Source organism: Vanessa atalanta, chromosome 17, assembly GCF_905147765.1.
Source record: "Vanessa atalanta chromosome 17, ilVanAtal1.2, whole genome shotgun sequence".
NCBI classification, from domain to species: domain Eukaryota; kingdom Metazoa; phylum Arthropoda; class Insecta; order Lepidoptera; family Nymphalidae; genus Vanessa; species Vanessa atalanta.
The window spans coordinates 8,490,034-8,517,029 of record NC_061887.1 but is presented as its reverse complement, the minus strand read 5'-3'; the positions used below and the strand labels follow the sequence as shown (position 1 = coordinate 8,517,029).

The following is a 26,996-nucleotide window of genomic DNA, read 5'->3' as shown; positions in this document are numbered from 1 at the left end:
TACTGATATTTATAGAAAACAAATATGTAATATTTTGTTTTTCTTTTGAATAATTCAAAAAGGTAGCGAAGATAATTGGTGCTATGCCATTTAATTGATAAGAATATTTATTAAAATCGGTAAAAAAGATTAATTGGTGGAAATACTATCTAGTTGATGAAAAAAAAAACAAGTTTTCAAAAAGAAAAAAAATTGTCTTTTTTTAAAACAGAAACTAGATTTTCTGAATGATACCAACTTTATACTAACTGTCATCATCATATGTACATACATGAGGGGTGTCCAATTTTGAGTAGCGCCTAAATTTTGACAGCTTTTAGCTTCGTTTAAAATTGTCCCAGGAAAGAGTAATTTAGTCTAAATGCGAAATCTAGAGACAAATCCTCGAGCGTAATATTATAGTATGATATCCCCCTATCGTCTAGGTAGTAATCTAACTTAAATCCACTTCAGCATAAACACTGCTCAACCAAACAGTGTATATGTACCCATAGATTTCTTTTACTAGTTTGGTCAGGTATAACAATATTCTACCTAAATTAATAATGACTAGATAAAACTATTGGTGAATTCTTCTAAACAATATTGTATAACGGATCTTTGTACTTGAATACAATTAATATCTGATTTATGGCATCATTCTATAAACTAAGGAGTATATATGTGTATACATTATAGACGAAAAAACAACATGTTGGTCGTTCAAAATGCTTTGATATATTATAAAATTGTATTTCATAATAAAAATTGATTGACCCTAAATAGATCACAACTAATTATCCAACATTAAATATAATCAAAAAAAAATATCAACAACCAATTCATATAGAGAAAGTTACCCTAATCAAAGGGGTTATATGGCTTCAAATGCCAGAAAGCTCATATTACTTAATAATAACATTACCTAATAATCTAGTTTGACACCTTGCTATTGAGGGAACTAATCCAACCGTATAGACTTTCATACCAAGAGCAGAAGATTGTTTGCTTTTCAATACTGCCCACAAACGATATTATACTGACATATTTAATTTGAGTGAGCTATTTGTATAGTCACTGTAAATTTTTATATGTCAAAAATGCAACAAGTCTTCTTCCCCTGGTGCAATCCACAAACATCCCATCTTCGCTTTAACAGCTACTCTAAAATTTGTGCGTATCATCCTATTTTTATAATAAAATATCAACGTCTGCTCACAACACTAAAATCACACACACGAAATAAATTAATTATCATATAAATATATTTTTCTTCACTTTACTCCTTATTGCTGTCTCCGTCGAGGAGATTATAATGACACAGTGGTCTTATATTTACTTAAATTGTACTTTAGGGTCAAATCTAAACAAATAAATAAAAACATTGCAATCATTACAACACTTATAAAATAAAGGTTTAAGACCAATTCTTACACTAGTGTGCCGTTTTAATTATTGATAATTTAATAATTTTCTGTCTTAAAATAAATGTTCCTAAACCAGTCTGGAAGGAATGGGGCATGAACTGGATACACTGGGCGGATTCTAATACGAACTACGATATATTAGTTTTATTCTTATTCATGAGAATAGAGGACGATATTGGTTTATCTTTTATAATAAACTTATTCAATTCCAGGGCGATTTAATACTATAATTTTAACATACATTTTTTTTTCGAATAGATTTTGCATAATCTGTTTTGAATTTAACAAAACTATCGTTAAGTCAAGCTTTATATATTTAATTTATACACCAAAAAAACCAATTCCTAATGTAGCCTTTAAATTGGTTTGATCATAAACAAAACTATTTTATTATGACATGAATGTTGCCAAGACTATTAATTCTACAAAATATTAACGATTAAACAAAGAAACTTTAAAATTTTATATTTCAAATAAATAAACTTTTACCGCAATATTTCCTCAATATTTTTCTTATAATATAGTGACGATGTAAACACTTCTCTACAGGGATTTGGGGTACAATACAACATTTAATAGCTACTCTGTTACTTAAATAACATTATAGTTCAAGTCAAATGAGCTGTCTAATATTAATCTATTCAAAAATGATTTGCATTCATTAAAAAAATATAATTTTATATTAGACTTTAAATACTGGCAACCCTGTTATTTTATTCAAATTAGATCAAGTTCAATAAACGGATAAAGGATATAAGTATATTCAATCGTGTTAATAATATCAGGAAACAAAGGCAATTGGTTTTCATATAACCAGCGGTTATGAGTCGGATCATTTGACTTGACAAAATGTAAATATTATCTAAACACTGAACTATCGAACTTCGATGACACAATACTACATTTTTAAATTATTGCTCTTTTGGGTTCCATTGCGGAAGACATCCATTACTTGAGGCCAGTTTTTAATAGGCATTATAATTCAATAATTTGAATATTGAATGTTAAATATTATTCACTACAGATTTCGAATATAGTCAAAGAAAACTATGTCGTTTAAGCAATAGAAGCGCAAAAATTACTACGCGCCTTCGCCGTTTATCTCACCTTTTAAGAGAAAACGTCATTTAGTCAGTTAAAGTGTACCAAACAATTTAAAATTTAAAAAAAAAACTGTAACTAAACATCATGTCATATTCATGAAGACTGAAGCAAACCGCAGAATACAAGTTAGACAAGTTGTGACGTAGTAAAGTATCTCAAAAACAAATTTAAGTACCGTCAACAGAACATATACCTACTATACTTAGATAGGCCTATACATTTTAATTGGTATAATAAAAATTTACATCCTATGACAACTAAAGGTTCTATTATATTTGTATATATTTATGGCTTAATCGAGGAACGTCGATTGAACAATTCAATAGTGTAAGACAGAGGTAGAATCACATCTTAGAATAAAATCTGGCACGTTTCATATCAATATTAAGCTTCTCAAGATTTTCGAAGTATGGAATAATTTAGTTAAGCTATAAACAAGATATATTAGTTAACCATAATAGAGAACGTGGCCACTAATCGATACAGACACGAGTAACTAATAACAAAAAGCATTTGAGGTAGTGGAAGATTAAACACCTGACCCTAAACTATCTATTTCGTCAGTTAAAGGTTTTCCGATCTCTCCCTACGGTATCCCCCGAATGAGTCTCGACCGTTTAAATACAACGACCCTCAGAATATAATTTATTTCTGACATATGTATAATTTAGCTCCACAATCGTTCGTCCGGTAGCTACGATTACGTTTTTTCATTATATCGGATCGTTTTTCGGTTTACGGCAGCTTTGTCCGCAGTAAATAAAAGGAGAGACCTATCTCGTCGCATCTCAGGGCGTGGCGTGTCGGCGTCGGCGCCGGAACACGAGCGCGAAGATGCTGCGCAGGCGCCGCCAGCGCCGCCGCCCGCGCCCGCCGCCCTCCAGCAGCGACGACTGCAAGGCACCACACGGTCAGAGCATCCCATCATACCATGCCGACGTACTTATAAATATTATCCTTACAAGTATTTATAATACTTACTATTTAAGATTAAATACTGATTTTTTTTTAATGATATACGTAGACGGATGAGAAAATAGGCCAGTTGATGGTAAGTGGTCACCACCGCTCATAGACAATGGCACTTTAAGAAATATTAACGATTCCTTACATCGACATTGCGCTGCCAACATTGGGATCTGAGATGTTATGTATGTCTGTTGTGCCTTTAGTTACACTGAGTGCCGCTGTTGCGATAAAATATCTGATGAGCGGGTGGTACCTTACAGACGGGCTTCCACAAAGCCCTACAAAGGAGTGGAAGGAAGTATTGGTTATTGTCTTTGTAAATATTTTATTCTATTTGCATTTTGTTATTAATTGGATCGAAAGATAGATAAACATTATAAATAATAATGTTAAAATATCATAAATACACTAGGCGAGCCGTAGATATCTACGGTAAATTGCAGTTTACTTTTACCGCGTTTTTTTAATTCTAAAAATTATTTTTTACCTGTCTCTGTCTCTCGAGGCGGCGTATTTCCCGGACAAGCCCGTGGAAGGCATCGTCCACGAAGTGACGGAGAGCTGCCGATGTCTCGTAGAATGGACAGCCCAGCTGCGTGGCCAGAGCTTGGCCTTCCTCTGTTGTTACCTTTGAAACAGGACAACATTAAGTAAATTTTTTTGCAGATACATAATACTATAATATCAAGAGATTTTTAGATAAACTTTCGAATAGCGAAAACCAAATTTCACAGATTGGCAAAGGTATTCCATTCGACTATCATTAAATTTTTGGCAATTCACAATATTCGTTTTTCTTGCAGAGCTGAGTGTATTTGTATAGTAATAACGTTTTTCTCGAATATCTAACATCTCCGCTTATTTTGCTAATGTATATAGATACATTCGTAGTATTGACACGCGCATAAGTAACAAAACCTTGTGTTCGTCACGTTTGAATACCATCAATTGAACAAGAATAAGTATTCCAATTCCAATTTTTTAACGAAATATTTCATCACTGTTAATTTTTTTTAATGATTTCAAATCTATTGAAATGCTTTTCTAGGAGTAAACTATTGACATAATATGATATGATAAGTAGGTTAAATACTTTAAACAATCTGAAAAGTAGATGCTGTAATTATGAGTACTAAATGAATATTCCAAGGTGAAGAGGCTATACATATGTAGATAAAAGAACCAGAATTAATACAACTTGTTACTATTAAATAATAAAAATACAAGCTGTTTAAAATACCTGCTCACTTCTCATAAAATAAAAAGGAAGAAGAATTAATTTGAATTTATAAAATTAATAGTCTATAACTAACGTGAAAATGATTCCGAGTTGATTGGTCAGTCGCATGCCAATAGACTTATTAGTTTTCACATGGTTAACAAAGATATATATCACATATATATGTAATAATAATAATTACTCAACAGGTCAATATTAAATGCTGGTAAAATTACTAAAATTGATAATGCACTCACTTGTCTAAACCTCGGCGCCAAGTCCAACTTGTTTCCCACCAACACGAGCGGCAGTCGCTCTGAAGGGCGAGCCTGAGCCAACAACCGTTTGTACTCGGCCGCGGCACGGAAGGACCGCCGGTCGGTCACTGAATAACAAAGCATGAAGCCTTCCCCGCACCGCATGTATTGTTCCCTCATCGCAGTGAATTCCACCTAGTAAATAAATGCAACTCTTCAAAAATTATACTTGCAAGCTATATCTCTTTAATTAAAAATAAGCAGACTAGCAAATTTGCCCCAAGATTGCAAGTGGTCACCGCCACCAATAGTTATTGGAACTGTAAGAAGTATTAACCATCCCTTACATCGCCAGCGTACCACCAACCTTGGAAACAATGATGTTATTGCCCTTATGCCTGTAGTTACACTATCTCTCTTCAAACAGAAACGCTATGATTTTTTTTATTTATTGTTTACTTTTGAATCGAAACAAGCATTTTCACTTTATTTAATATGCACCAATTAGTGTCGTAAGGCTCGTTTTACGTAGTATTGTGTTTCGAAACGACTAAGAGTATAACTTCAATTTCAATTTAAAACAAACTTAACGTTCTATTGCATTTTTGTGTAGTCCTGTTGATGGGTCCTGAAGATAGGGTTCCACTTCGAGTCAAACACGATAAGTAATCTCATAATACCAAAACACTTCAAGTACAGTAAAAGTACAAGGGCAACAACTTTGAAATGCAAAAATAAATTTATATTGAAATTATAAGCGGGTAACCTACTCGTAACTGCATACATTTGCAACCTACTCGCAACGTCTACAGGATACCTTTATTTTTCCATAAAATATGACAGCAGATGACGAAAGCTAAACAAATGCCAAACATACTGATAATGTTGTGAGTAAATTCAATCGGCATCAATGAGCGTCTATAGTGCTGTCAAGACGCATTATCTCATCGGGAAAGTGGCACCTAAATAGTGCGTATTTAAAAATGTAATATGCATTATTGTTGATTTTTGGTTTGTAGGATGAGTGAACCAGAGTAACTTCAGAAACAAGGGACATAAAATCTTTTTTTTTTTATGGCATTGGTTGGCGGACTAGCATATGGGCCACCTGATGGTAAGTGGTCACCACCGCCCATAGACAAAGGCGCTGTAAGAAATATTAACCATTCCTTACATCACCTATGCGCCACCAACCTTGGGAACTAAAATGTTATGTCCCTTGTGCCTGTGATTACACTGGCTCACTCACCCTTCTAACCGGAACACAACAATACAGTGTATTGTTATTTGGCGGTAGAATATCTGATGAGTGGGTGGTACCTACCCAGACGGGCTTGCACAAAGCCCTTAATCATAATCTCCCAAAGTTAGGTTATTATTCATTAGGTTATTCATTCACTAACCCAGGTTAGTGGACAATGTTGACAATGTGAGGGACATATTTTTTTTTAACAGAGCCATTGTCTAAAGGTAGTAGTAACCACTAACCATCACATGTGCCAGTATTTATAACTATACAAAACAAAATATTTCAATACCATTTATACTATAAACAATATAACTATAAACAATATCAAAACAAACACAGTTTAGGCTTTAAAAAATAATTTGCAAAGAATATAAATAATTAGTAGCAACATAAAACACCTTTATAAAACCTTATTCTTTTATTTAGAAAAAGAATATAGAAAAAAAATCTTTAACTTTTTTTATCTACTATGTAAAATTTGAAGTATACACTCTAGTGTACTAAACTGATTGTGCATAAAAATATATTTAAAAAATGTAGTATGTTTATGTCATTGACAAAATAGACTAAAGCTTCTATGTATGTAATATAAACAGAAAAAGGATTTCTTATTACAATATATACACACCTGCCCAGCTGTATCTAATATATCCAACAATGCAGGCTCGCCATCAATTACTGCCTGTTGCTGATATGAGTCCTCTGAAAAAATACAAATAGATATCATGAACAAACAAAGAGATGTTTAACCATGACATACATAACATGAAGTGAAACATCTCTTTTGTGAGTGTTAATATAATTATAAATATAAATTAAAAATATAAATATTATATATTTACAACATTTTTAGGATTCATAGCTAATTTATTGTTTAACTAGTGGATGTGGGCTGGATATCAAACACTAAACTGTATATAATTAGCATATAAAGGCAGCTAGTCCTGTTTATTTGCTTTTTAAGAAATTGTCAAAATTAGCTATACATACATAATGAGATAATTCATTTATATATATAAATATAATTAGTTATAAAAACAACATAAAACATATAACCAATATGTAAATGTTTTTTTAAATAATTAATTGTCTGATATAATAAGTAACTTTCTTAAAATAAATTGGACTAAAACTAGTGGAAAAATAGCCTCTTTTGTGTCTGGCATTTTTCAGCTCAAAAAATAAATAAGTGTGTATTTGTGTATTTTTTATTTAACACATTCTTATGAATTTATCATTAAGAGTTTTCATTGTTTTGCTCAAAAATGAAATATACATAAAATATTTCTTGAAATTAAAATAAACATTTGTTAAGTTTTCTTCCATATGACCACAAATATATTCCAGGTTACATCAAATAAATATAGGCTATAACTAGAAGCGGTACCTATTGTGGGATCGTGATAGTCCAGAAAACTGTGGCTAACAAATTGCAGTGTGACCGCGGACTTGCCCACCCCCCCGTCGCCTAGTACTACAATCTTGTAGACGCGGAGGCCACGCGACGTGCCTGCAGCCTCCGCCATACCACTGCATGCCTGCGCGACCGGGGGCCCAGGTGAGCCGCGCCCGCCGCGGTCACTCGCACCACTTGCTCCTCGCGCTCGCCATCCGCATAAACCGACCCCCAGCACTACCACGGTGCTGGTTTAATTAATAAATATCTTGTACTTCATGCCATATATCACATATTTTAGATATATATTATTTAAAAAAATACGCGAATATTATAAATCGACAGCTGATTGAAGGCAATTTCGATTGACAATTTGACATTTCAATTTTTTTATGCTGGGTGTTGACGAAACATGTACATGTAAAGTTTAAAAATGTCTATTTACGTATAAAATTAACTAACATTATCGAAACAAAGCAAATTAGTACTATATTAAATTAAAGATTCATTAAAATAAAATAATTATGATTTTATTTTCATTACTTATTTATGATTCGGTACCATCGAATGCGTTCATTTGATAGTTGCCTAGCTCCATGTAATTTCATGTTTGGCATCAGCTGTCAAATAATCTGATTCTATATAAATAAAAACAAAGATAAAGCAGTCAAGAACACAAAAATAAATTTAACAAATACAAAATAAAATATAATATGGCACATATTCAGTTAATTGATGAATTAGTTCGTGAATACTTACTCTTCAGAGGATTTACTACAGCTGTAAAAGCGTTCGATAACGACTTAAAATCAGATAAAGACAAGGGGTTCAGAGTTGATAAAATAGTAGAACAAATCATACATTATATAAATGTCTCAGACCTCGGAGGACTTAAAGAATACTGGTCACATTTAGACAGCCTAATATTCTCTAAGTTAGAAATTCATGTACAACCCGGTAAGTCCAAATAATTTAACTACATCATTTACATTTCTAGAAGCTGAGAGCTCCTACATAAATGACATTATACATATTAACAATCAATATTTTTCTAGCTGTCCGTAAGATAGAATACAGTTTATACAAGCTATATCTAGTAACTGCATCGCAAAATGCTGGAAGTGTCAGAAATGATAAAGTAGCAGAATTCCTTTCTAAAATGCTACCAGAACTGCAAGGTCAAAGTGAATGGAGAGATTGGTTCAGTAAGTATTTCATAAACTGTTAATGGGATATACTTTAGTAAAAGTAATATTTTTGGCTGTAAAAGTTCTACTGCTGGGCTAAGGCCTCCTCTACTTTTAGAGGAGAAGGTCAGGAGCTTATTCTACTAGGCTGCTCCAATGCGTTTTGGTGGATACTCGTGTGGCAGAGTGGCAGATTTTCATCAAAAAATATGCAGTTTTTCTCAAATTGAATATTCACATGTTCTAGCTACTGGGCCATCTTGGCTCATTAGTATTAATATGTATGAAATGCAAACTGTTTTATTAAAATATACTATAATTCTTTCAGTGTTACCTTATGTACAAAAACCTGAGGAGAATCCATCATTTAGCCTCTACTTTACAAGAACATGGCAAGACAGTGTACTGGTGTCTCTGCATAATTTACTGGCCACAGTTTTTCAATGTATGCCACAACCAACACTAACAAGTTATGAAAACGATGCAGCACTAGTGAAACGATTGCAAGACGAAATTGCTACATTAAAAGGCAAAGTTAGGAAAAGTTTTACTTTTACCCACTAAACCAATGTACACATCTGCAATGCACCACATATATAAGCCTTTTAATTTTATAAAAGCAAAATTAAAAAAAAGTATATGTGTCAGTTAGTCAAACAGCTTGTTTGTTGTCCTAATAATACAAATAAAAGCTTTCCTTTAAATAAAATTTACCATAATTTGTATAGAACAGAATTATAAAATTATTAATTTGATGTTTAATGTCCACAGTCACAACAATCAACTGAGAAGACATCACCAATTGGCCACCAATCTCGGCTTGCCCAATATTCTGAACGTCTTACTGGGCCTCTTCCATTAGTTGATGATTTCTCTGCAATACCTTCAGAACAATTTGAAGGAGGAATCAGAGAAGCACGAGGTTTAAGAGGGTTGTTACGACAAATGGGTGGTAGTCCCTTTATGGGCAGAAAACCTGGTAGATCTCAAAGTCAAAATTAAGGCGTCATTTATTATTATACTAATGTAACTTATAATAAAATAATAAAAAAACATCCTGAATAACTATATTTTGTTAAACCTATTATTTTTTCCCAAGTCTTTAGTTTCTACTTCATTAGTGTAATCCTATATTGTTAATTTTTATATATACATATTACTTTACATCACAATCTGCAATATTACTATCCTCAATTATGCTTATTTATTTCACCAGATTGATTTTTTAACCTTTTTTCAGTTCTAAGTATTTTTTATCTATGAAAGTAAGCGTTCGTACTTGTCAACCGGTGTTACATTACAGTCGGCATCGGGAGTAAATGTCAAACACTAAACACTGATTGCTTAGCCGGTTTAAGCTATCATTTTTGTCGTTTTACCTACTCTTAACTCTACAAATTAAATGGTATGGCAATAAGTAATAGTTCTTTTTTCCTATAATATTGATCATTAAACATTGAAAACGAACTATTTAAATATATTAAAGAAGAGCAGCTTTGTTATCCACGAGTAGAAATTGCCCTCCAAAATGTCGGGGTAAGTTTGCAAAATACTTGTTACAATAATAAAATAAATTTAGCGTATACGTATAACACATCAAAACTGCTGAAGTTTATACATTTTATTTTATCCTTAAAAAAGTGTTAGCATTATAAGTGATGGACCGCTTTGTTTTTGTTACGTCTTATCAAGTGCAATCATTTATCGAAATATTTTATTCCTTTCAGAAAAGCATATACAATGAAGGAAATGAAAACTATAGTAGAATATTTAACGGAGCACAAAGCCTTTGGTGAAATTAAAGGCAGGAAAATGTGGAAGGACTTAGCAGATTCAAAGGTATGTATTTATTTATTTTTACTACTTTTTAATTTATGAGCTATTCTGAATGTTTAGTGAATTATTGTTTGTGTATATCGCTTGCAGATTTGTTAAACATCTAAAATACTTCTTAAATTTATAAATATACTATATATAAAATGGTATTAGTATATTTATAAATTATATATGAAGGCACATACTTATCAAACATTTAAAAATTCAGTTATAATGATGCATATACAACTGAGAATTGAACTTAAAATATTAGAATTTCATATTGGTTTAAAGTTTTAGACTTTAAATATAATAAATGAAATGAAATATAATATGGTTTTATTTTTTTATTATTGGTTTTGTAGGTTACAAGTAGAACATGGCAAAGCTTAAAGGAGACATTTCTTAAAAGAATATTACCTGATATTCATAATCCTTACTACAAGTTATCTAACTATGAAATAGCAAGTTTTAAACAAGGGTGAGTTAACTTTTGATAGTGCGTTAAATGCAAATGGTTACTAATTTTATAATTATTCAAATAATTTAATGTTTACTTTTAGACATGATGTAGAAGCAAGACTAAACAACAAGCTTCAAATTAGATCAACTAGTCGAGATTCAACCACAGAAAGTATGTATCAACTTATTATATAAAAAAAATAAAATAAAATATACTGGATTTTATAAGATACAATCATTTTTAGGTGAAGGCATAATAAATGAAGAACCTGACAACGGTAAAGACAAGAATGAAACAAATACTGCAGGTGAGCTTCTTAAACAGTCAGAAACAGATATAAGGGCTTCCACAGAAACACTTGTACTAGATGATTGTTATGAGAATTCTGAAGATAAAGATCAATCTCCGAAAAAGTCTCTTAGAGAACTAATAACATATTCTGAACCCTTAACACCCATGTTACAAGCAGTTCTTGATGATTTTGCTACAGATGATGGTGAAGGATCAAATGATGAACCTAAAATGCAAATAGTTGAGATTCCAGACACAGAATTTAATGGTGACGAAGTTAAAGACACAACGGAGGTGTCTGCAGAAAATGTGGAATCCAACAATGCTTCGGAAGAAAAAAGTACTCATGAACCAGGCAAAACAATTAATGGGTCACCTCAAAAACCAGAATCAGAGGTTCCATTATCAAAGAATGACACTTTGAATGTAAAAGACAAAAATGAAGAAATCTCCATTGTACTAAGTGATGACGATAACACTACTAAAAGTAACAGAAACTCAACTGAAGTAAATCTTACTGATGTAAAGAAACCAAAAACCTCAATTGAAACTACGCAAAATTCTAACACAACAACTGATACTCTTTTACCTGATAATCAAGAAGGATTTAAAGAAAACTCTCAAACATTGCTATTAAAAATAAATAATAAAACAATAGATAAGAATAAAGATATAAAACGTGCTAAGAAAAGAGCTAACTCTCAAGAAAATCCATCTTCAGCCATTAGTAAAAAGAGACTGGAAAAAGACAAACTATCCATATCAGATACAGACACATTAATCAAAAACAAAAATAAACCATCAACTAGATCTAGCCCACTCACATTGAAACAAAAAATCCCTGAAGAAGTTGAGGAGCCAGTCTTAGTGGGAAATTCAAAAGGTGACCAAGTAATGGAAGATGCACCTCCACAAAAAGAACAAGATGACAAAAAGACTGAAAACTTAAAAGATAATGAAAATAATTCAGAAGAGCTTGAGAACCCATGTTTAAAAAGTGTAAGTTTGTATGCTGAACAATTTTCAAACTCCAAGTACACCGATTCTGAAACAAGTAATATTGAAGATAATACCAAAAATGATAAACAAAACAAAAAGGAAGAAGTCTCTGAAACTAAGAAGGACCAAAAGATAAAAGTTACAAACAATTTTGGTGTCAAATACACCAAAGCAAGTACTGATGTTAAGAAAACACCAGTCGAAGTAAAAAAACCAAATACTAATGCAGCAAAAGAGGTTGTGATACTAAAGTCTCATTCCGATTCCATTAGTGATAGTGGTAAGGAACAACAGAAAAAAGTTGTCGAGTCTTCAGTAAAACAAAATAGAGACAAAGCCTTGGCAAATATGTTTGGATTTTCAAGTGGTAAGTTTAAGCATGGCGATAAAATGTGATCTATAAATATTATGGGGCTTGCATGTTGCAAGGTTGTTCCTATTGGCATATTTATGTGGTTGTAATATGGTCATCTCTTTGAATATAATTAATATAAGAATTTTAAATAAGTAAATTTTATGGGAGATGGTAAAGATTATATAATGGCCTTTTTTGCTGAATAACCAAAGCACAATTTGTTCTGATGATCTTGATAATAAGGTTTTAAATTTATTGTTGTATGTTTAACATTACACTATTGTTGTAATAAATGAAACAAGGATCTTGAACTGAGTAAAATTCTTGTGTAATGATTTGATACAAAATTCCATATCGCTTTTCTTGGGTCACGCTCAATATGATTGTCCAAAGAAGTGCGAACTATCGGAAACGGGAAACACTTTTCTATTCTAATTTCTATCTATGCATGCATGAAGAAATGAAGAATTGACATATTTGAGGCTCGCTTTATTTATTTATTTATTTATTTACAATTCATCAAATTTTATAAATCCAAATTAGTGTTTGATAATTTTATATATCAACATTATAAGAAAAGAAACCCACACTACTTAAAATTGGAAGCTAAGTGCTATTGTAACTATTCGTCGCTCATGTCGTGTTATATTAAAAAAACTGTTTAGTATATTTAAAACTGTTTAGTACATTTTTACCTTTTAAAATTAATAACATTCAAATATAAAGCATTAGTAAAATAAAAAACGAACATGAAAAAAATAAGTAAAAGACAGTCATCAGCATCTAAATATTTTTAACTCAACCGGTTGGGTGGATTTAGAGTGACTGATCCATCACCAATGATTAAAAAACTTTATCTGTATTTAGTATTACACATATAAGAATCATAAATAAATTAATTTAATATTACATTAAAAATTTTAGAAAATATTAACACATCATTTGCACTTAATGGGCTTTAATTTAATAATTTATAAGACTAATATTTTTATTTATTGTCTTGTGGTGGTTTCTTATTTCTTTCTTTTAATATATATTACGTAACAAGTATCTTTACAGGTGGAGTAACTAGAAGTCGCAAAAGTAGTCACAAGTATAGGAAACAAACATCTCGTAAACAAAAACAGTAAGTTTAGAAAAATCTATTATTATACAATTAGGTACATTAAAATAGGCGGTGTTTCAGAACGTTCCTACTATTTTAGATATAATCACATTTGGAAACGTAAATGTGCCACCTGATGATAAATGGCCACTGGCATGATGAAAATTGCCCAGGGGTCCACTGAAAAAAATTAATCATTCCTTACATTGTTAATGCACCACCAATCTTGGGAACTGAGATGTTAATTTCGTTTTTGTCCCTGTAGTTACAATGTCTAACTTACCCTTGAAACCGGATCACAACAATACTTAGTATAGCTGATTGGTGGTAGTATATATATGATGTCCGGGTGGTACGTCCCCATAAAGCCATATCACCAAGTAAAGTTATTTTGAATAATGGTACTAAGTAAAAAAAGTAATTTAAAAATATGCCAATTTAACGAATTAATTATATCAATACAAATCCAATTCAGAGATTCTAGAGCTTTAACTATCAGATTTATTATTTGAGGTCTTATAATAATCAGGCTCACGATAAAAAATGGTAAAATCCATGGTAAATTTATTTCGACGATAAAATTAAATCCCTTTTACGAAATAACAGAGTTTTGTAATTTTAATAATTATTATAAAAATTACTTCTTCTAGCAATATCAGCTCTGACTCAACTGATTGGACTTCGGATACCGGATCGGAATACATTTCTCCACCGCGAGGTCGAAAGAATAGACAGACTCGGAAATATTTGTAAGTATTAAAAAATATTTAAAATAGTTCGAAAATCAATTTAAATTTTAAACTTAATTAGTTTTATTGAACACGAAATCATAATGTCGCCAGTAGGATACTAAAATATCTCAATGGCTAAATTGAAATTTATAGAAATAATATAGTCTTGGCAATAAATAATTGTTTTATTATCACTAAGTAGTTATTCAGTTTAATTACTAATAACACTTATATATTACTTAGAACCTCTATCATAGTCTTCTGGAATACTGACATATGACAATGAGGTTTAGATATAGACAAATTAACTATTTTTTTGCTGATTGTTATATTCTTATGAAGAATTACCCGTAAGCTTAGAAGCTTCAATTGAAAATATATAGCCTTAAAATACATTTCATAACTTGGGAACGAGAAAAGGGTTTTAAAATAATAAAATAAATCCTATTCTCAATTATAATATTAATGAAATCATATATTATTTATTACATTAAGAAGAGAACCTACTAGTAATTCAGTTGCTATTATTCATCAATATAGATTATTTTATTCATTTAATATTTACAATTTAAAAAGAGAATATTGTTTATTTAAATTTTATTTTATTTCTTATTTTTAAAAATTACAATATTTAAAAGCGTTTATTAAATACTTTTAATATCTTTAATAGTTTTAATAATAGAGATATCTCCTACTACTACCACCTACCTTATCATGAATTTTTTATTTTCTTAGAAAACCTAAATCAGCCCGAATATTGTCATTGGAGGAAGAAGGCGGTCTGTTCGTTATGTACGGCAAGAAAATATATCCAATTGTGAAGGACGGCAAAATAATTAAAAACTACGTCAACTTGGCACCAGACAGTAAGTCGAAAAATCTTAGCCGTAAGACTAATGCATCTTCGAATTATTAATCTACTTATTTTATTTTAATATTTTTTTGGTATTCCGTCCAACAATTCGATGATTATAATAATAAAACTACAAATAAATATCGATATAACATAGTTAAGAAATACTTTATAAAATAAAAACATTTATATTTGCATTTAATTTAGTATACATTGTACTTACTTGGTAAGTATTTGACAAATCCTGTCAATATACTTTCTTAAGGTCAGTGATCTCTAAGAATATTCAGTCGAAATATCCCCTGTGTTAACATGTACATCATGAAATAATGACTTAGACTGAAATAACCCAGGCAAACATGGCAATCACCAGTGAATTTTCACGATGACGATGAAGCAAAACACCATGAGGAAACTTGTGTGTCAGAACTTTGTCAGAATTTTGTGTGACACATGTATCTCTTCCAACCTGCATTGGAGCAGTATGTTTGAATAAGCTCTCTAAACGAGAGGAGGTCTTAGCCCAGAAGTTAGATATTTACAGGTTATTGTTACTTTAACAATACTGTAACCGATACAAAAACTGTATGTTTTTACAATTAAAACTAACATGTATTCTGTTTAATTTCAGATGATAATGAACGAGAAGAATCGTTTTGGAAATTAAAATATGTGGAGGAAAAGAAGAGAACTGCTGAATTAACAAAGTAAATAGTAACATTAATTTTCATTAGCAAACAACTAATATTGCATAGAAATAATTTAGTATTATTTAAAGTAAACCCTAAAACTGCGATTATTCTATTGAATAAGTTGATATAAACTATAGTATAAGCGTAAACAAGGTCCACGTCTTGCCATCAAATAGGTAATTTTCCTATCTGCATTACTAACAGGATCTCAATTATACAAAGTTTTCTATTCATATTTATGTTGATAAAACAGTTACTTTATTTTGTTGTTAATAGATGGCGTTAATAGTTCTTTAAACCGCGCTATAATCGCGCTATTGCTATTTTTTTTTTTTAATATATCGTCATTCAACATAGAAATTGAATTACATTTAGGATTTTTGAACAAGATCTTATAAATATGTTAAATTGAGAATAAGGGAAATTTATATTTTAGGTAATTTAATACCCATTTTAAAAGGCTGACGCCACAACAATCGGCACTATCACATGTATCCCCATACTGCGTTACATATTATAGGAATCCTAAAACAGCAGGAGCCTCGCTATTAATACATTTGAAGTATTTTATATTATGTTTTTTATTGTTATTACAGTCTTACATATTAATAAATAATCATAGCAAATATTTAAATAAATAAATCGTTAGCGGATCTAGTATGAAATTTAATTTAAAAATCCTTATAAAATGCTGCTCTTACAGCAGTAAAAAATAAATATTATAGTTTTAAAAGTTACAATAATTATAATAATCTGATAAGGTTTTGCTATATAGCATTATTTATTTTCAGATTGTTGAATCAAGTCAAGGAGCAAAATGAGCAAGAAGAAATTAGCAGACTTCCTGCACTGGCAACAACTTCCAGGTAAATAATTTGAAACTCGCATATTCATCAGACCGAAACGAAATGAGTAGTGTTTGACTTGCCTTAATGTAAGTTTTAAATAATGTAGAAATGACTAGAAATCACTTTAGGACTCTAAACTTAATTCTCATTTATCCTCCTTTATACATAACTGGGCTTTGCAGTATAATCAGTTACAGTTACCCATAATCATATGTTAACTAATAACTAACTAATTATTAGTGAGTTATTAGTAACTAATTATATTCATATGGCTTCATAAGGATATTTCAGTTATTTTCAATATTATTATATCAAAAGAGTTGTCCAGTCTAATTATAATCTCAGGAGTTCCTTCGTGATTTATTTCGGAGTAGGAATGTTAGTAACATATGTTTGTTTACATATATATAAAATAATGTAGATCATTTTGTTTTATTTTGCGACCTAAATAGAATTCAATTTTATAAACCCAAATAATTGCACAAGAGCTAGTGAAAAGATTAATAAATAATAAATGTTCCTTTTTTCAGAAATCAGTTCTGGGATGACAATCCGAAGAAAGTTAATGAAGTAGCCACAGGTAAAAAAAATTCGAATATCGCTCAAATACATTAATAATATTAATACTATTGCAAATTTATATATTGTCTGTTTAATGTTCACAGATAAAAAATTGCCCACTGATAAAGATGTTGCTGAGCCAATAGCTGTACATACACAAGGAGAGAAAACAGTTAAAATTAAGTTTACCAAAAACAATGAGGTATGATTTATTTATAAACGTTTTGAGTTACATTTTGTATAAATAGAAAGAAAAAAGAAAATAAACGAAAGTACTCGTATATATATTAATCATATATATATATACTTATTGTAGGAAGTGCAATTGGAGGGCCACTGGACACACGTCAACCCAGTCTTAGCGCAGGTGATGCAGCTGTTTCAGAAAGAACCAGAAATTATAATCAAGGAGACAACAAAAGTTAAAGAGCTACCAGCCACTGGGCCACAGCAGCTTAGTGGAAAATCGACACCTATACTTGAAATGATCGTCGACGAAGGTTTGTTGTATTATAATAAAATAAAAATTTATATAACACTGTTTTTGCTACTAGCTAACTAAATGTGTATAAAGTGACAAAATAATTACACCTATAGTGATTAATATTGATTTGAAGCGATGTCATTGGTCGAGTTTGTGTATAATCTATAATATTTAAAAAAAAATGGCGTTTTTAATGTTGGCGACAATGAAGTAAATATAAATAGTGAAGTGGAATACTGTTGCATTATATCTAAAGATATATAACCAGAGCTATGAGAAAATTGCAAAGAATATGTAAATGTAAGGTGTTTTTTATCTTTAATCATTCTATGATTTGAATAGTATATTCTATGAGTGTATAGGGCTACTGCTTAAAGTCACCATGTCATGTTTTGCTCTTATATCAACGAATCTTAATTATTTTACTTGGTAGAAGGTTAGTGTCACAAAATTTAAAGTCATAAATTCTCTAATCTTCAACAGTATATAACATCGCTTGCATAAAAATAATATCTTGTATAAATGTGAATCCCGTTTAAGTCATTCCATTTCTATATATTTTTTATTGATATCTAAGCATTCTTTATACTGATGATAAATTAAATTATAATTTAATTTATCGTAATATTTCTAATCTGGATGTAAGTAATTCATAAAATACAAGTTGATTGCTATTTTTATATAATTAATTTATAGAGGTACAAGAAAAGGTTGACCAAATAGAAGGTGAAATCTTTAAAGAAATAGAAGAGAGAGAAAAGGAAAAATCACCCACACCTAAACAAGAGATACAAAAAACGGAGAACAATATCACAAAAAGGTAAATTAAAACACTCTTTTTTACGTATATTTTAATATAAAACATTCTTTAGATAAAAAAAAATTGTACATTTTATTTTTCTAAGCCTTTTTTCGTTAAATCTACCGAATTAAATAATATTAACATTATAACAGTACTTTAAGATTACAAAAAAATATTAAATTACAGAAGAGGACGACCAAAAAAATCGCAAACTAGTGCTACTGAACAAAGCCCAGCAAAGAAACCAAGAGTTGAAGAAACTGAAGCTAAACCAGACGAAGTAGGCACTCCAACAGTACCAAATTCTGTTGCAACCAAAAAATCTACTAGGAATCCAAAGAAGATTTCAACAGGTTTTTCAATTTAAAATGTTACCTAAATAAATACTAGTTTTTTCTTATAATATTATAATACCGTATGTATTATAATATTATAAGAAAAAACTAGTATTAGTTATGTCCCCCCATGGTTAAGTTATTATCAACACATTTAATTAAGAATCGTTTGTAGTGCATAATATTGTATCATTGGCAATAATAATATTATAAATTCGAAAGTAACTCTTGTCTGTCTGTCTATCTATATATTATTTTACAACTTAACTACTGAACTGAATTTGATTAAATTTGATATGAAGCAGCCTGAACAAGGAAAGATATAGCTACTTTTTTGTGCCTAACACCTGACCACCGATCCCTAAAACGCGACCGAAACCGCTAGGGATAATATTCTTTAGATATGCCTTTTTATTATCTATAGAATTAAATGTCAAATAATAGACAAATGATATAAAACTTCAACCATAGTATATTTAAGTAGAATTTTCTATCAAACTATCTCTTTTCACAGATTCTACTGACGTAACTGAAGATAATTTTATTAAAACAAGACAAACTGCTAAAAAATCGTTAGTAGACACAACAAAGGATTCAGAGCCTCAAGACGAAGACGTTAGGTACAAGTTCCCATCACGTTCCCCAGCGACTAGAAAATCGTATTCCAACAACAGATCACAGAAAGTAACAAAAAATACAAGACAGAGAAAATCTAGCAGGTAGTGGATGTAACTTTAAATAAACTTAAGATTTGTAAAATTTGCAGGGAACCCGTTGACACACAAGTAAACAAAACTATTCATTATAACTTCCCATCATTTGAGCAAATGCAATTCCTTTAGATAAACAGTTTGACCTGGACTTATTAACATAATACTAAACCTTTTTAGAAGTACAATATGTTGTAAATATATTAAACTTTTTATTATATTTTAAACCCATATTGAGTGGTCCACTTTTTTATAATTACAAGATCAAAATTGTCTGTATATGTATATAATAAGATAAAAAATTAATAAGCTTGATACTTTGAGCTACCAATGACTCTGATTCAAAACATTAAAATCACGTTTTCACTTAAGTTGTCAATTATTTCATCAAGTTTTTTATGAAACTAAAATGTAATGACTATTTTAACTATTAATATAATGCATGAACACAAATAACTAATAAAACATACACTTTTAAATATATATATATAAACACAAGTTATAGTTTTTAATTAACATTAACAATTATATTTTTTATATAAATGAATTATTATGTTAACATATCTTTGTAAAATCATATATTTATATTATGTGTTATTTAATAGCTGAAAAACAATATATTTTTAAATAAATTTATTTTGTGAATAAAATAAAAACTTATATGTTAAGATGACCTCGGCTTAAGAAAATTCGTCTATTGTTTATTGAATTCTTTTTAGTCATTTCTACTTATAAAGTATAAATTGGTATCTCATTGTAGTCAAATATTAGGTTAAGATTAGTATTAGGACATTTACACTAATGAGAACTTATGTTTTAACTGATCTTATATCATGGAATTACATTACATTTGTCGTATCTTTCTTCTTATTATTAAAAGATAGTATTTTCGAAAAGAGGAATTTCAAAATTTTGTAATATTAATTTAAGCAGTAGTTAAAGGAGCTAGACAGATAAAAACGATTCCATTAAATAAATGGGAGCAGGTAATATAAATAAATATATAGATTTCATATTGTTTTTCATTTAACAGACACTAAATCGATTTTACTTTTTTTTTTTAATTAAATAGCAATTCAAAAGCATATCAGTGTTATATTTAATATTTAAATTTATTATTTTTTGATAAATCGGTCATAAAGATTTTATTCATTGAAAACACTCCCTTTTACATGTATTTGTGTTTTTGCACGAGTTCGTCTTGTAAACCTGCTTCCATTAGTGTTGCATGTCGCCGCATTTGCTGTTTTTGTTGCACTTTAGCTTCTGCATACATTTACATATTTGCATGTCATTGCTACAAGCTTTTATATTTCTTCCTACAGTTCGGTGAACTTCAAAATATATTCCTCGCCAGAGAACCTTTCCCTTAATTCTATAGAAAGCACGCAAGGTTATCAAGATTCGGACGACAGTCCCGTAAAGACATATCTAAAAAGAAAGAAACGAACGAGCTTCACATTAGCACCCTATAGAACTAGAAGTCAAAGTCGTTCTCAAAAAGTAAACCCTCCTTATTTGACCGATGACTTCACAAGCGAGTCGAGTAACTCTTACCAGGGACCTCCTCTACAGTCAATGGTAATTCAAAACTCGACTCTAAAATCGGATGTGTATAAATCAGATTCTTACCAACTACTGATGAATAACGTTACATTACGAAATAAAAGTTCTTCTCAACTTGAAAAAATCAATGAAGCGAGTCCGATCTCAGACGAATTACAATACATAAGCGATCAAATTTGTAAACAGATTTCCGATTTTGAAATCGACATGGAAGGCCAAGAAAAAGAAAATTTTCGACATACAAACACTGATAGTTCGAGCAATGTAACACTTCCAACTTCGCCAGTTTTGTCAATAGTGGAAAATATATCAATAAATAAATCTTTATTAAACAATTCACATGACTCTTTGCTTGAAAATAAGCGCCCGGAAAACGATCCAAACGAACATATAATGTTAAATGAGCTCATGGAAACAGACGGAGATGTAACTATGCCGCTGATGGACCGGGACTGTGGTGTTGAAGCGACCACGCAAAATGGTGTAGAATACCATTACAATTTAAATGTGCCTAAAACAACTGCAGCAGTGTCTGAATCGTTTCTCAATAAAATAAATACAGTTAACATTACAGATCCAACCTTGTCTGATTCCTTTCACTATAAACTAAGAGATTTAATTTTGGAAAGTGCTAAGAAAAATATGAAAGGCGACTATATTTTAATGGAAAATTGCAAAGATGTAGAGATGAAAGAAAATGTAGATACTAAAGTTAGTAAATCTAAAAAACGAAGCTCTACGCCTCGCAAACGCCAAAGCACACGTAAACTAAAATTAGCCAACACCGAACCCTGCATTGAAGAAGAGCACATGGAGACCTGTTCATACACAAGTCGGAAGTCATGCCCGCCTATGATCCAAGTCTCTGAAGATTTAGACATGGAACTTGAAAGGAATAATTCTGTTCAAAATACAGAACAACCTAGAGGGAGAAGGAAAAAAGATATCATAAAGGTAAAAATTTCAAAACCGAAACAGAAAAAGATATCAAAAGAAGTTGTAGAAAAGAATATTCAAAATAAACAGAATTCTATCCATACAGATAGTGGCATAAATGATGTTGAGTCAGGTGTATTTCTTAATACTTTTAATGAAAGCGTTGATCTTATACATAATCATTCCGAAACTTGTCTTAACGCCAATGAATGCTTAGGAGACAGCATTGAAATAATTAAGAATGCCACTAAGTCAATCATATCCTTGGATTCTGACTCCAATGATTTTGATGGAAACATCCCACAGTTCTTCGGCAATGTACCAGATAAAATGGCCTACGAGTTATTCTCCAGTGATGCTCAAGATGTGTCTGTACTTCAAAAAGGTAATCTTAATGTGTAGCAAAATAGTGTTGTTTTTTAACTTATTGAAACAAAAACATTTTTTATTATAATATCTCTTATATTTTTAGTAATCGGTGTACCGGAGTACAAAACCGCCGAAAGTGCTAGCGCCACCGTCTATCATACCCCTCTAGGAAGTCTGTCGCCTCCAGACAGTCTCATAACAGAAGACTTATCCGGTGAAATTCCCGAAAAGATAACGCGTAATACAAGATGGTATCTTCTTTCGGAAGATGAAATTTCTAATACTAATAACTTGGACATTAACCAAAACATAATGGCCCCTATAAGCTTCGGCGCCAACTTAAACCAAATATTTCCTATTACATGTGCCATTCCTGATCTATCCACTATTACAGAAATATCTAAAGAAAATGATGAAAATACAAGAAAATCCAGTAATGATATGGATACGAGAAATGATTTAGATTCACAGAGTTTGTTTAATTAGTCATATGTTATTTATTTGTTAATTGATTTATATTAATAATTATATATTCAGTAAATAATTTATGTGTTAATGTTTCCTTTGAAAGGCTTAAAAACAAATTATTCATATTCATAGCAATTTTTATATAATAAATTAATAATATACCCTGTACACAATTTGTTTCAATTATTTAAAAAATCATTCATATTTATAAGTCGATAACCCTATATATTCACTACAACTAATATTCATTAATTTGGGAAAGTATTCGTTCTTATTATGAACTGTTGAAAGTCGTAGCAGTTATGAAGTGAATAGCTTTTCAAAGGTTTATAGTCAAGTTTCAAAGGCATAAAGTGTGATATGTTAAATTAAAAATATTAAGATCACTCAAACTTTATTTACGGAACAAGCTAGCAACATTTAACAAATTAGGGCTTAGTGCTTACCTGAACCAACAATTTTATTTTATTAATCTTCTTTCATGTATTTAAAAATGAAGATTAATTGGGTTTCACATGTTTTAAGAACGAGTAAGGACAAGTCTTGGTATGACGTATAAAGATGTAAATGATACAAATAATTGTTTGGAATATTAATAATATTAGTCGTAGTAAATAAAATAAATAGTATATATTTTTTTAATTTAATGTGTCTTTTTTTACTGATATTGTTTACATCTTCACTTTCGTTCTATTATATTATTATCCGAACCTATATCATCCCTAATTACACATTGACATTTGAGAATTGACATTTAAAAATATAAACAACAATTTGCAATCAACAAAATACTAGGAATCAATATATTGTTTTGAGTCGACGTAGAATGTAGATATCAATTAGACGTGTGTAATGAACACATTACAAATATTGTTTTAGTTTTCTTTCATCATGACTTTTTCTACTTCTTCGTTGTTGTGAACTATGTATAAATTTTGCAATATGTGTACCTTCTTGCCCTTAAGGATTGCCTTAAAAGATTCTTTAATTTTAATCCTTTTAGTTATATTCAATACAATTCATGTAACAGACTTGGGTAAGTATCATATTTTATACTATTTTGTGGGTAACATGTTTAAAACTCTACTGTTAATAAAATAAGTAATTACTGTTTTACATCTGTAAAACGATAATTAACTAACTTCGTCATGTTTTAGCAAATAATGACATGGATATTCAAAGTAAACATAGCAAAACAAAAGAAGATGCAAATAATAAACTAGTAAATTTTAACAGTAATGATGAATATTTGAAAAGCTGCCCACTGGATCAAGATAATGCACCCGAGTGCTTGTCTCTCAACTACCCTTGCATTAATTGTAACAGAGATATTGACTGTGTCTATGGAAGTATATACAATTACACTTGTGTTGTAAAATCGAAGATTATATGTAATGTAAGTTTAAGTTAGATAAGTAAAATGTAAGATATATATATGAATATTCACCCTGATACTATAAGTCATATGTCTTCAAGAATAATTATTATATTATTGCAATTATCATATTTACTTCATCACTATGTATTCTAATGTCCAGTTTCTGGAAATTTGATCAATCAGTTTAAACTAATTTGAATTGAACCAAAATTATTATTTATGAGCTTTATGTAATGGGTAACCTATGCTTTGACTATTGAGTTAAATGAGTAAAAGATTTAGTCTGAATTTGAATGTATGTTTCAGAAACTAGACACAGGTAAACATGTTCATTTACATTGGTACAAAAATAAAACATTATTGTATTATTGTAAAAACAAAATCAAATGTAAATTTTATTCTCGCAGGGTTCTAAAACTTTCAATAGAACAGCAATGTGTCGCTTCTGCTATCAAACTGAGAAATGGGAACATCGATGTGAACAAAAAGCTAACTGCAATTCATTGGCTTCACCAACAAGGTTCTACTTGTAAGTGTTAAGTATGTCTCCTACACAAAAGTTGTGGAACAGAAATTATTTTAAATATTATGTATTATATAAAGCTTCACTCGGCAAGGGCTTGATTGTTAGGTGTTAGGTGTATAAAGTTCCCTATGGTATCCCTTGTAGTGCAAGACAACTTCATATCAAATTTCATTAAATTTAGCGGTTTGGCTGTGGCTGTCTGTGTGTTAGCAACAAACAGACAGACGGACAACCTGGGTGTAGGTTTAAGAGGCTCTATTGGTATTCACATCAATTCACACCTTCACTGTTCATTTTAATTAGGGAGGCTCCCTGCCTAATGAAATTTGGTAGTAACTTGTTATTACAGCTTCAGATACTCATTCTTACATAGAATTTGCGGCAGTTCCCGGCTGACCGAGATCTTTAAAAAAATTATAGTGAGATTTGGTTATATGCCTCTCCCTAACAATTCCATTTTTGGTTTGCTCCTTTATGAGGTCGTAATATTTATTCATTTTTAATATGTCTTTAGGTGTGTTCGTTTTCCACAGTACAGTAAGCTTAACATATAGTACTTATGTTAGATTTGAAAAGAGATAGATTTAGATTAGAAAATATGTCTAGTCTGTCTGGGATTTTATAGTGCCTTTCTTTTGTATCCATTAAAATAGTCTAGTCAGGTGCAGTATCTTTGATAAAGTTGTTTTATATATGTATATGTATGCCAATCTCTTTAGGCCTCTAGATGTATGATTTAAAATACTGTTTCATAATGGTGAGTAGAAGAATCAAGGAGCTACCTACTAAATGTATAAAGTATGTATTTATAGAAAAAATGCTTTCTTTAAAAATACTTAATTGCCATTTTGTTTTTTCTTTCCAGGACTAATTGCACTGTTTCTGATGATGTGTTGTGCTTAGGAAAACGAAGGTTTTTGAAGAAAGTTCGTTGTTCCTGGACATCGGGGACTAGATGGGGCACTGCTCTCATCCTTGCACTAACTCTTGGTGGATTTGGTGCAGATAGATTTTATCTTGGACACTGGCAAGAAGGAATTGGAAAACTCTTTAGTTTTGGAGGATTAGGAGTTTGGACTCTAGTAGATGCACTCCTTATTGGCATTCACCATCTTGGTCCAGCTGATGGATCTGTTTATATTTAATTTAGTAGGCTTAATTAGTAACTGTTTAATGGTGTTGTAATAAAATATTATATGTTTTGTTTATTGTTTTTTTATTTCAATAAATTATCGGTTCTATATTTCTAGGGTTTTATTTAAATTTGGGTTTTCATCCATGCTCAAATCTATGACATCTGTTGAAACGAAGTCTATCAATCTTAAGCAGATATACCAAATACCAATATCAGGGTCTTTTCTTTACTGTTGGTGCCAAGTTGCAATGGGATATATTAACGGATTTTCATTATTCATTATTCATTTTCGGTCAAAAAAATTAGGTTATTTACCGATGTTGATACGGCTCGCTTAGTATATTTCAGTTACTTTCAGAGTAATTCATAATGTCTTACGGTATTATGCTTTGGGGTAACGCAGCCGCTATCCGTATTATATTTGTGCTGCAGAAAAGGGCTATTCGCGCAATCTAAAACCTAGGAGTCAAAGAATCATTAAGGTATATATTTAAAGATATTAAGATATTGACTGTTGCTTCTCAATATATATTCTGAATTTTTTTTGTATGTACGGAAAAATATTAATGATTTTATGAGAAAATGTGATTTTCATAGCATTGGTACAAGGAACGAACACAAGCTTGTTACTCCTGTTACTCGACTGCATAGAGTCAGTAAATCTTTTGTGGGGCAATATATACGGCTCTACAACAGGAAACCCAACCCAAACCAAACCCAAACCCAAGAAAGCGTTCAAAGTGCTTCTATTGCCAAATTTAAAAAAATTGTTAAGGAACGCTTGTGT

General features: G+C 30.6%; 4 protein-coding genes across 5 annotated transcripts; 3 read left to right on the top strand and 1 right to left on the bottom strand.

Moving 5' to 3' along the window:
* Nucleotides 1-368: 368 nt before the first annotated feature.
* LOC125070251 (GTP-binding protein Rit2) lies at nucleotides 369-7,950 on the bottom strand. The gene is made up of 5 exons (XM_047680043.1): nucleotides 7,592-7,950; nucleotides 6,833-6,906; nucleotides 4,956-5,150; nucleotides 3,967-4,107; nucleotides 369-3,403 (listed from the first exon to the last, which is right to left on the bottom strand). The coding sequence occupies exons 1-5, from the start codon at nucleotides 7,728-7,730 to the stop codon at nucleotides 3,299-3,301; spliced, it is 654 nt and encodes a 217-aa protein (XP_047535999.1). The 5' UTR covers nucleotides 7,731-7,950; the 3' UTR covers nucleotides 369-3,298.
* Nucleotides 7,951-8,218: 268 nt separating this feature from the next.
* Nucleotides 8,219-9,844, top strand: LOC125070248 (WD repeat-containing protein 91). The gene is made up of 4 exons (XM_047680041.1): nucleotides 8,219-8,557; nucleotides 8,656-8,805; nucleotides 9,116-9,321; nucleotides 9,559-9,844. Exons 1-4 carry the CDS (start codon nucleotides 8,314-8,316, stop codon nucleotides 9,787-9,789), a joined length of 831 nt encoding a protein of 276 aa, XP_047535997.1. The 5' UTR covers nucleotides 8,219-8,313; the 3' UTR covers nucleotides 9,790-9,844.
* A 234-nt stretch (nucleotides 9,845-10,078) lies between these two features.
* LOC125070230 (early endosome antigen 1-like) lies at nucleotides 10,079-23,280 on the top strand. 2 transcript variants are annotated; one of them, XM_047680002.1, is made up of 19 exons: nucleotides 10,079-10,323; nucleotides 10,515-10,626; nucleotides 10,968-11,083; nucleotides 11,166-11,236; nucleotides 11,310-11,372; nucleotides 11,556-12,722; nucleotides 13,770-13,836; nucleotides 14,466-14,564; nucleotides 15,282-15,412; nucleotides 16,031-16,106; nucleotides 16,883-16,957; nucleotides 17,470-17,519; nucleotides 17,605-17,702; nucleotides 17,817-18,000; nucleotides 18,681-18,804; nucleotides 18,973-19,139; nucleotides 19,636-19,840; nucleotides 21,157-22,718; nucleotides 22,806-23,280. In XM_047680002.1, the coding sequence occupies exons 1-19, from the start codon at nucleotides 10,316-10,318 to the stop codon at nucleotides 23,186-23,188; spliced, it is 4,758 nt and encodes a 1,585-aa protein (XP_047535958.1). In that variant the 5' UTR covers nucleotides 10,079-10,315; the 3' UTR covers nucleotides 23,189-23,280. The 2 variants fall into 2 exon arrangements, with proteins under 2 accessions (XP_047535958.1, XP_047535957.1); XM_047680001.1 differs by having other exon boundaries at nucleotides 10,080-10,323; nucleotides 11,310-12,722.
* Nucleotides 23,281-23,916: 636 nt separating this feature from the next.
* Nucleotides 23,917-26,282, top strand: LOC125070250 (TM2 domain-containing protein almondex). Its single transcript, XM_047680042.1, has 4 exons — nucleotides 23,917-24,206; nucleotides 24,328-24,566; nucleotides 24,956-25,077; nucleotides 25,940-26,282. The coding sequence occupies exons 1-4, from the start codon at nucleotides 24,095-24,097 to the stop codon at nucleotides 26,217-26,219; spliced, it is 753 nt and encodes a 250-aa protein (XP_047535998.1). The 5' UTR covers nucleotides 23,917-24,094; the 3' UTR covers nucleotides 26,220-26,282.
* Nucleotides 26,283-26,996: the final 714 nt, after the last annotated feature.